Source organism: Venustampulla echinocandica, assembly GCF_003357145.1.
Source record: "Venustampulla echinocandica strain BP 5553 chromosome Unknown scaffold_7, whole genome shotgun sequence".
NCBI lineage: Eukaryota > Fungi > Ascomycota > Leotiomycetes > Helotiales > Pleuroascaceae > Venustampulla > Venustampulla echinocandica.
In genome coordinates, this window is record NW_022474212.1 from 1,001,249 (window position 1) to 1,010,760 (window position 9,512).

The following is a 9,512-nucleotide window of genomic DNA, read 5'->3' on the forward strand; positions in this document are numbered from 1 at the left end:
GAGAAAGACGCCGAAACACAATAATGAGAGAAGGTCAAGACTTGAATGAATAACGGAGCCTCTCCGACGGTGGAGGGAATGAAGGTATCTTGTACCATCTGTCTGTTTTGCACTGCAGATGAGTGGCTGCAAGAAGGCCGCCATCCCACGGCCGAACAATAGGCTGTGGCTTGCCACCGACTACCTTTGCCTGGGCCATTCTTTATCCTCAGTGTCGCATCGCGGCGGCTGACGCGACGAAACACCAGCGAAAGACATGGTGAAAGTAAAGAGTCAAGGGGAGTTGGGCAATACGGCACTGTCCAGACCAGTCAATGGTTCTTTGGTAGTCGCGAGGCGAAACAACGACATTGCCGGTGGAGAGACGATGTTTGAGTGTATCGCGACAAGGGGCGCAATAGAGGCATTGATTGGCTACCGAGACGTTGCGGGAGAGCCGGGCTGGCAATCGGGTTGATTGGATGAGACGAAACAAAGGGCTGATGGAGTGCTTATTTAATCTTAAAGAACGCCCCAGACGCGCGGATGCAGATACAAAGAGGCCCGCAAGCGCGACCTTGACGCCCAACATGTCCAATACCCTTTCCGTTTCTCCTTGGGCTGCTTCTGCGGCTACAGCATACGCATTTCCAGCTGCCTGGACCAAAGTCTGGGCCATCCTCCGGCATTGACATAGGTGCCTTAACGCCTATGTAATTTCCTCCGGTGATCCAGTACCGTTTCAATTGTTTTAGTTCTCTCTTTTTCTACCCGTGATAGTTTCGTCATCGCGAGCCTCAAAATCGGAAACATGCCGCCGACACGTGATATATTATACATGTCATACATACGTCAAAAGCGAACTTCTGCCTGAGGACTCGGGATCTGACACAAGGCGCAGTCAGCACTAGGTACCTTAAGCAGTCATTCTTGATGACTAGCAAGGTCGCGGTGTAGTTTGTGCAATACATTTTCAATCTTCAATCTACATGCCATCATTCTCATCGTGGCTATTGCTAACATCGAGCTGCGTCAGAATCCTATCAAGAAGCTAGATAATCAGCAATGCCACCATCTGATATCTCCAATAGCGGACCTTCTACCTCTCACCAAGCACCTAGTCCGCGTCGTCTCGATCGACTGGTTATCACTCCTGCTACCAACAATGTCAAAGCAAACAATAACGTTAGCTTCCTTAGCCTGCCTCTTGAGATTCGACTTCAGATTTATGACCTCCTTCTCGTGAGCCGATACGACCCGGCACAGAACCCTTCATGGGCGGTTGGAAACACTCATCAAAAGCGCATCATCCTCGACATGGATCAATCTCCGGAATATAGAACGATGGAACCAGGCATACTACGAACGTGCAAGCAAATCTACCACGAAGCGAATCCGATACTCTACTCGGACAACGTATTCAAGATCGGTGGGGCAGAATATATGTTTCGATTTATCGTGCGGGTCGGTCCTGTGAACATCCAGTTCGTGAAGTCCATATATATCTGGGTGCATTGGCTGTCTGATCTCCATCCGTGGCTGCAACTTTTCCCCATTTTGGCCAAGGAAGCTACCGGGCTGCGAAATGTTGAGTTTGAATGGGGTGCGAATCGTGAGTTTCCCTGGCACCTGAAGCGAGGGGTTAAGGAGACGGGCTTGGGTGATAAATTACACTTTCTGCGTACGCTCGGAATAATTCAGGGGCGAGAAAACTTAGCCACTAATGGGTACTATGCAATGGATTGGCCAGCATATTTGGAGCGGAGTATGGCTCTAGGGGTGCGAGCGGTATGTGGCGACTGCCGTGATGAGGGATGTCTGAGTGATGAGGAATCGAAGGACCGGGAGTTCATACTTGCATTGAATGAGACAGAGATGGAGAATCTCAGGACGAGGTTTCCTTTCAATAGGTAGGGAATAGAATATTTGACTCCGTAAAACATGCAACATCCTCAGCTGCTTCATGCCAGTGTGCAGGCTGCTGGCACCTGGCACATCCTCATACTTTGTCCACATGCTATTTACGAGCTAGCAATGTATGGGAACTTACATGATCGGGGGGGTTTCTGATATAGTGAGTCGGATCTTCACTGGTTATTATCCTTCCACAGGTTGAATGCTGTTGTCAACCAAAAGGCGCGCAGAATTGTGTGATTGACAGAGCAGCAACTGTTAAAACTCACTACAACATATTAGAAGTTGAGGGACTTCTTATTTACAGTCTATTGTCTACTGTTTACGTACCTAAGTTTATGGTAGATCACGTGCTGAACTTCTAAAGTTTTGTTGCACGTCGCAGATACCTTGAGGCATTCCCACGTCCACCGAGCATGTTGGGCATGCCCACCACGCCCAAATTCCTACTAGCTCGCTTCTTCCTCTACGTTCTATTTGGTCATGACTCGCAAGTGCCACTTGATAATCAAAGTAAGGCTATTTATAATTTATTCTTAGAGGCCACAGCCTTGGTGGTGGGAATTCCACTTACGGAGGAGACGATCCAACCATAGGCCAGCTAAAGGTCCGAGTCAGTACACCTACACCAGGTGTGTCCAGCGTAGTAAAGATAGGAGATGAAACATAAGCATAGATACCCAAGTACGATGTGTTACCTTGCAAAAGGTACTATGTAAGGCTATGTCGTAGTCGTACTCCATTACTGCCCTCGTACTCACAGCCAAGTTTCAATTACATCTTGAACCATCCGTCTTTCGAATGGCTTTTTCTAGAGCCCAAGCCGCCGGCAACTTCCATTACTTTCGAAGGCCTAGACCTATAACCTACCTAGCTATGTACCTAGGTACCTTCTACTTCCGCACATCCGCAGGTTTTCGAGTGCTCAAACCGGGTTTCGCATATCTTTATAGGTTTTGTTGCACATCGCATGTTGAAAACAAAACCGGGTTTTCGTACCAGTTCCAAGGCTGTTGTTAGTGGATAGATTACTATGTCGGCAAAGCCGGTTTATTCTGCTCTGCGCTACTCCATATGGAGAGTGTGGCGCAAACTTACTTATGTAATCCTGGGAGAGCGAGTGAACCAGAATCCATTTTTACCTATTCCCTTATACACTCTGTAACTCTTATAACATTATGAGATGCGAAGCCTGATGAGATGAAGTATTCTTGCACGTGTTTCCCCGCATTCGTGTATCGTGTACCTTTTTTGTTGCACATCGCAAATTCAAAGGGCGATTTACCAAGATTTCTCATTCGCTCGTGAATCCCCTGGCTGCAGGACCAGGTAGGAGCTTACGTACTCGGTACTACGTAGATCACTGATGGCTTACTAGGGACTGGTTGGTGATTTGCCTTGTGTGGGATTTATTAGAGAGAGGGGTATTTACTGATAACGGGGATGGAGGGGCACGATAAGGGAGTAGATCGTGTGCAGCGTCTCACACGCTGCACACGGAGGGAATACCTAGATACAGGTTGATTTGGTTGAGCTCAAGTCACTCGCATCCCATCCAGCTTGCTTGTAATTAATGCAATGTAAAATTAAGTCTGACTATTATAGTCTGATCTATTTCGCCGATGCCGTGTATTTGTCCATCCACGCCTTTTTAACGAGGACCTCCGCGCTCGAAATTTCTATCATATCATGTATTAACCAACAGGCACATGTCAAACTCTGTCTACCCTTAACAAACCAAACCCGTTCAAGGTTTTTCTGGTGCGATCTTCACACCACCGGGCATCTCACTTGGAATCTTCCCCTCTACCACCCCTAGCGGTCCCAGATCCGCGATATTAGTATCCCCGCCATTCAACAGCGCAATGGTGTTAACGACATCCGCCGGCTCCAGAAGGTGGTATTTCGCAAGGGTCATCTTCGAACTCGCTCCCACCGTAACAGTAAATACGTTCTCGGCTGGGAGGTGACACCCACTGAGGGCGCGGAACATGTCCTCGTCGGTGAAATCGTCTCCCAAGCAGAGTGTGAATTCTGGTAGTTCACCAACAATTTTACCATAGGAGGCGACGAGACGTTTTGCTATTTCGCCTTTGTTGATGAAGGTAGGGCGGACTTCTAGATTGGCTTTGCCGGTCATGACTTCGACGTCCCATTTTTTGGCGACTGTGTTATCAAGTTCCTTTTGGCATTCGCGCGCCTGGTGGGGCCCTAATTCGGCGTCTGCCGCCCGGTAGTGCCATGTCAGAGCGCAGCGTTTTCGTTCGATGAATGAGCCTACTGGGTGTTAGCTATGTTGTCAACAGAGTATGAAGGGCGTGCAGGTACTGACCTGGGGTTATTTCGGTATAATGCTGGAACACGTCCATAACCTCTTTCTGCCAACTCATATCAAACTTCTCTGCCAGGTTCTCCCATTCTTGCTGCTCTGGGTGCCGCATGAAACTGCCATGCTCAGCACTAAATCCCAGCTCGGAGATATGGCCGAGGTATCGGTCGAGGAATTCTTGGTCTCGGCCGCTGATAATCCAGACAGAATTTCGGTGATCAGACGCAAGTGCCTTCAGAGTACGGATGACTCTTTCGGAAGGGACGGCAGCAGACGGCTCCTTCACGATTGGAGTAAGAGTTCCATCATAATCAAACATAAAGAGTCGTTTCTTGGCTGCTCTGTAGTGTTTGATGAGCGCTGCTTTATCCAACAACGGCGTAGCGGCGACGGCAGCCCGAGCACCCAGAACGACAAGTAGCCGCTTAAGGAACCCGTTTTCCCACGCCTGGACATTTCTCGTCGTTACGTGGTGATAAAGGCTCTGGTGCATTGCAGCCTTCATATCATCACTCATTGTCAATGCACGTTCAATTTGGGCAGCAACATCTGTTACATCCCAGGGATTTATATGTATGGCATCCTTCAAGCTGCCTGCCGTTCCTGAAAACTCGGACAAGATGAGTGGGCCATGACCATCGCGTTGACATACCACATATTCGAGACTGGTGGTATTCATGCCATCACGAACACTCGTAATAAGGCCAATATCTGCCACCCGGAGAAGCGCTAAATATTCTTCCTGTGAAAGATATTGGGGATAGTGCTGGACAGGGGAAAATCCCAGGGAGCCATAGACACCGTTGATTTTAGCCACGAGCTCGGCAATCTGGTTGGCGACGTTGGTCTTATTAGAGTCCTCCTTTTTCTCCTCAATACTAGTAGGGCTGGTGACCTGAATCAGGACCACCTTTTCTCTCCACTCCGGATAACGGTCCAGGAATCTCTCAAAAGCCATCAACTTTTGAGCAACACCTCGAACGCTATCAAGACGGTCCCGGCCAACTATAATCTTTTTGCCCTCATATAACTTCCTCAAAGCAACAACCTGGTCGTCGATGACGGGATCGTCAAAGGCTAGTTTCTCGATAGCCGGGGCATCTATTCCGATTGGAAAGACGCCTACGCTCACCTTGGTTCCATATGCATCTACACCTGCGGTATCCGAGGGGAAATCGAGGATCCTAGTGCAACAAGAAACGAAGTGACGGAGATAGCTGTAAGATTGAAATCCGACCAAATTTGCGCCCAGGATGCCCTCTAACACATCCTTTCTCCGGGGCAAACATAGTAGAAACTCGCTGCTTGGAAATGGAATATGTAGGAAGAACGAGATGTACATATGCGGAACCCGTTGCCGGAGCATACTTGGAAGGAGTAGTAGGTGGTAATCGTGGATCATAACGATGTCGCCTGGCTTGTAAATTTCCATGATCTTGTCTGCAAATTTCTGGTTCATTCGGTAGTAATCTGCCCATGAGGCTCGCTCAGCTTGGCCATTGGTAGGCTCGTGCTGCTTATAATGGAAGAGTGTATAGAGCTCAGTCTCGGCAAACCGTCTCCATCGCGATTGGTCCTTCAAGAGTATGCTGCCGTCAGTCACACTCTCAGGCGGGTCATCCGAGAGCCAGACGGGAACGGTTTTGCTTTTCGATTGATGAGATAGCTGCCACTCCAACCTCTCCTGGTCCTCTTTGCTTACCCACAATCCCTCAGAGTGCTGCGATTCTGTAGGTTTTGCAAACGCGTCGACCGGGATTGGAGCGGAGTCTTTGTTAAGAGGAGGTACTTTAGATGCGGTAGTCGTTGTAGGTGGGGTGTCTGGTGGTGTCAGGTTGTCGGCGGGGAATATCTCTCCCGTCCATCCGACTAGAGTATGATTCCATGGCGTCTTGTCTGACGAGAGATAATTGAACGAGTCGAATAACGCGGATGTGCCACGACGGGGGATCAGAGTCTAGCAATTGGATTTTGGATTAGCTGTGATATAATGCAAGAACCAGACCAGATGTACAAAAACTTACCCAGTCTTGACCCTTTCTGAACTGTGGGGAGTCTGGAAGAGCGAAGGTTGCTGAGATGAGACCTCCGCTAAGTTCTAATGACGGATTCGCTGCCCTCGGGTCCGTCTCTAAGGAAGAATCTGGTGTTTGCAAACCTCTTGTCATCCGCTGCAAGATATCGCTATTCGATTTCGCGCCGGAAGCGGCATCGCGTGGGGTTTCCGCGACCGATCGCCGTGGATTGTGGATGTCGGGGGTAAAATAGCATTCGACTGCATCGCCGCCGAGAGAAGACTCGCCGGCCTCCATCCAAGGAGTGACGGCTTCCGTATCAGATTGGCGATGGCCTGGGTGGAGGGACTCCTCGCGGTCTTGTACCGCAGGTCGTGTTTGCTGCGACCCAGCGAAATGGACACCTTCTCTGGAGGATTGTTGAGGCATTGTGAGGGCAGGTGTAAGTAATATGTAAGGACTGCAGCTGTTAGGAATCAATGAATCGAATTGATCACGGCGCGAAAGACATAAGTTGGGTGTATCTGCGAGGTGTACTGAGATACTTGGTAGATTTAGTATGAGCAGGTTGTAGTGGGGGCACGGCCGAGCGCGGGGTGGTCTAGACCACTGGATGCAGCGCTGTTGGACTGAAGCAGAGAGTATAGCACTGTAGTTGTCGCGTGGAAAAGATAACGGGTGTAGAATTGGTGATGGGGAGTTTCTTGGGATTTGTGGAAGAATTTGTAGAAGAGGACCCTTATAGATCGGGGGAGGCTGTTGAGGTTGGATACGACAAGTCTGATCCCGTCCATTACTCGAGTAGAGCCAAGACCTGGCAAAAAAGCCAACCCGTGCCTGACGTAATCTCCAGATGCGGTTTGTTTCTTGTTTAGCTTCTGCCCGCACGGTTCGCATGGTTCACCGCCCTGAAATACTCCAGATACAATCCAGGATAAAGTACAAAGTACAAAGTACAACGAACAAAGTACCGATAGACTACACCTCTACTAAAGTATACACATACAGAGGTACACTGTAGGAGGACAACTGGAACAGAGGGTCCAGCCAACAAGCACATAGCGACATCCTCTCCAAGTCTCTCATTTCTTATCAATAACAATCCCCAAACCCATCCATCAGAATTCAATTAAGTACATCCCCGCGCTTAAGCCCCCGCGCTGTCGTCATCGCCACCACCGCCATGGCATGACGTGGTGTGAAGCTATTGCGGATGCTTTGCCAATTTAATATCGGCACTTCCCAAAGTACATGGCTTGGGGATGATGATGATTGGTACCACAAGCTGCTATGTAAGGGTTGTTGTTAAATTGGGCGTTGAAGCCACTCCTGTCGCCCAAGCCCCCCACTGCAATGCGTGCTCTGCCAGCGCAGCTCTAGATGAAGTTATGCTGCAGATTTTGAGCCCCCTTCGTTCCTCGCAATAATGTTCACAGTCGTATTTGAATTTCTGTTCCGAGTTCCAATTCCTATAGCTTTCACACTCCATAATTATGAAGTTATAATGTTAAAAGTGCGATTGATCAACTAGTTCTTGACCGTTTCTGAACAATGTCGTCTGCTTGCCTTGCCTTGAGACCTAATGCCTCGGCCATTCGTATAGTGGTGGTATCATACAGCCCTTACTCATAAATTTGTTTCTCATTTCATAGCAATATCATGCTCCTCCCGAATTCATTCTCATTCTATACTCCCATTGAAGATCTCAGACCGCAGATTTTTAGACCATGTGGGTGGCGTCCGTGGCACCAACAGGCCGGCGGCCGATGCTTGAGGTGGGATGATGTCCATGGCGATGATTACCATTTGGGATTATACCACCAGTTGCAGTTCCATTATGATGAGGGCTAGCAAATCCGTGGCCATTCCCTATTTCACCGGCCAAGCCAGAAGCATCGAAAGGAGCGCCTCCAAAGCCACCCTCATCGACTCCCCATCCAGCTTTTCGTGTGAAGACAGCGTTGGCAAGTGTACCTTGGCCAATGCCGTAGGTGAATGGCTCGGTGCGGTTCAGCGGGATGTGGTTGAAGCGGAAGTCCCAAACCGATGCATACACCATTCGATAAGAGCTGAACGCGAACACGGTGCCAATGATAGCGCCAGCAAGACAATCGTACCAGTTGTGATACTCATCGATGGTGAGGGAGCTAGCGATTAGGGTGGCACCAAGAATGGGAGCGTATGTTGCGATCAATTTCCACATTGCCGGGTGGTGATTAGAGAAGGTCTTCAGCTTGGCGTTGAGGTAAAGATAGAGGAAGACGAAGCCCGCGAATGCGGCAGTGGAGTGTCCCGAAGGGAATGATTCCAGAGAATCATCAATCTCGTCCCCGTCACCTGTGCATATACTTCGGTCATACATGATCTGCTGGTAGCCGGTTCCAACCTCCGCTAAGTCAATGTTGGGCTTGCAAACAGCCAAGAAATGAGGGCGAAGACCCCCAATGAGCCACTTCAAGAAAACTTGGAAGACGGCGGCTGAGATTAGAGAGTAAAGGAGACCGATGATAGCATTGTTGGCATCCCAGAACGACCGGACTCGGACCTGCATGCAGAGAATGATGAAAATCGGGACGAGAGAAGCGAGAAGGGCAGCTGCGTAGATGGGGATGATGTTCTTGCGCATGGGATAGGCAAAGTCAGGATAGACAACTTCCCCGTCTTGGAAGGTGACGGCGAAGGATCGAGTCGGGGCAGGGTGAGCCATATAGACCTAATAACCCGCTATGTTAGAAACTGTGGCAACATTGATGGATTTGATATCGCTGGCCAAGGTTAAGGGGAATAGACATACGCCGAGGCCGATTGCTCCCATAACTGCCATCGAGACGACATCCAGCCAAGTGCCCCTAATCCAATGTCCAAAAGTTGGTCGCCGACTATAATCGAGGTTAAGTGGAGCTCTGGTTGAATGATCATGATGACTGGTCTTCTGATGGGAGGCGGCAGTCGCATGTCTATCAGGGGCTACAGCGCCATCTCGCGGACGACGAGAGAAAATGCCCATGATAGTGTTAAATTTGCGGCGATCCGTCAATTGGAGTTAATAGTATATGTAGTAGAGTCTAATGGGAGATGGAGATGCGAAGAATTCATAGAAAGATGCGCGGAAGTTGAGTAAAAAGACAGTGCCATACAGAGTACCTTAATATACATACCTTTGGCTGTCGCCTCCCTCCACTCATTTGGCAAACGCACATTGTCATCGACAGTATTGCATAGCAAAAAACCACTCGACCCTTGGATAGTGATTCACAGTTGATGTAAATCCTACA

The 9,512-nt window shown here is 49.1% G+C and overlaps 3 protein-coding genes across 3 annotated transcripts; 1 reads left to right on the forward strand and 2 right to left on the reverse strand.

The window, feature by feature from the left end:
- Positions 1–1,044: 1,044 nt before the first annotated feature.
- Positions 1,045–1,893, forward strand: BP5553_08262 (Uncharacterized protein; the record flags this gene model as incomplete). The annotated part of the gene is made up of 1 exon (XM_032016885.1): positions 1,045–1,893. The coding sequence occupies one exon, from the start codon at positions 1,045–1,047 to the stop codon at positions 1,891–1,893; it is 849 nt and encodes a 282-aa protein (XP_031867176.1).
- A 1,747-nt stretch (positions 1,894–3,640) lies between these two features.
- On the reverse strand, positions 3,641–6,666 carry BP5553_08263 (putative trehalose-6-phosphate phosphatase; the record flags this gene model as incomplete). The annotated part of the gene is made up of 3 exons (XM_032016886.1): positions 3,641–4,170; positions 4,226–6,179; positions 6,247–6,666. The coding sequence occupies 3 exons, from the start codon at positions 6,664–6,666 to the stop codon at positions 3,641–3,643; spliced, it is 2,904 nt and encodes a 967-aa protein (XP_031867177.1).
- Positions 6,667–7,957: 1,291 nt separating this feature from the next.
- BP5553_08264 (Uncharacterized protein) lies at positions 7,958–9,244 on the reverse strand (the record flags this gene model as incomplete). Its single annotated transcript, XM_032016887.1, has 2 exons — positions 7,958–8,950; positions 9,032–9,244. The coding sequence occupies 2 exons, from the start codon at positions 9,242–9,244 to the stop codon at positions 7,958–7,960; spliced, it is 1,206 nt and encodes a 401-aa protein (XP_031867178.1).
- Positions 9,245–9,512: the final 268 nt, after the last annotated feature.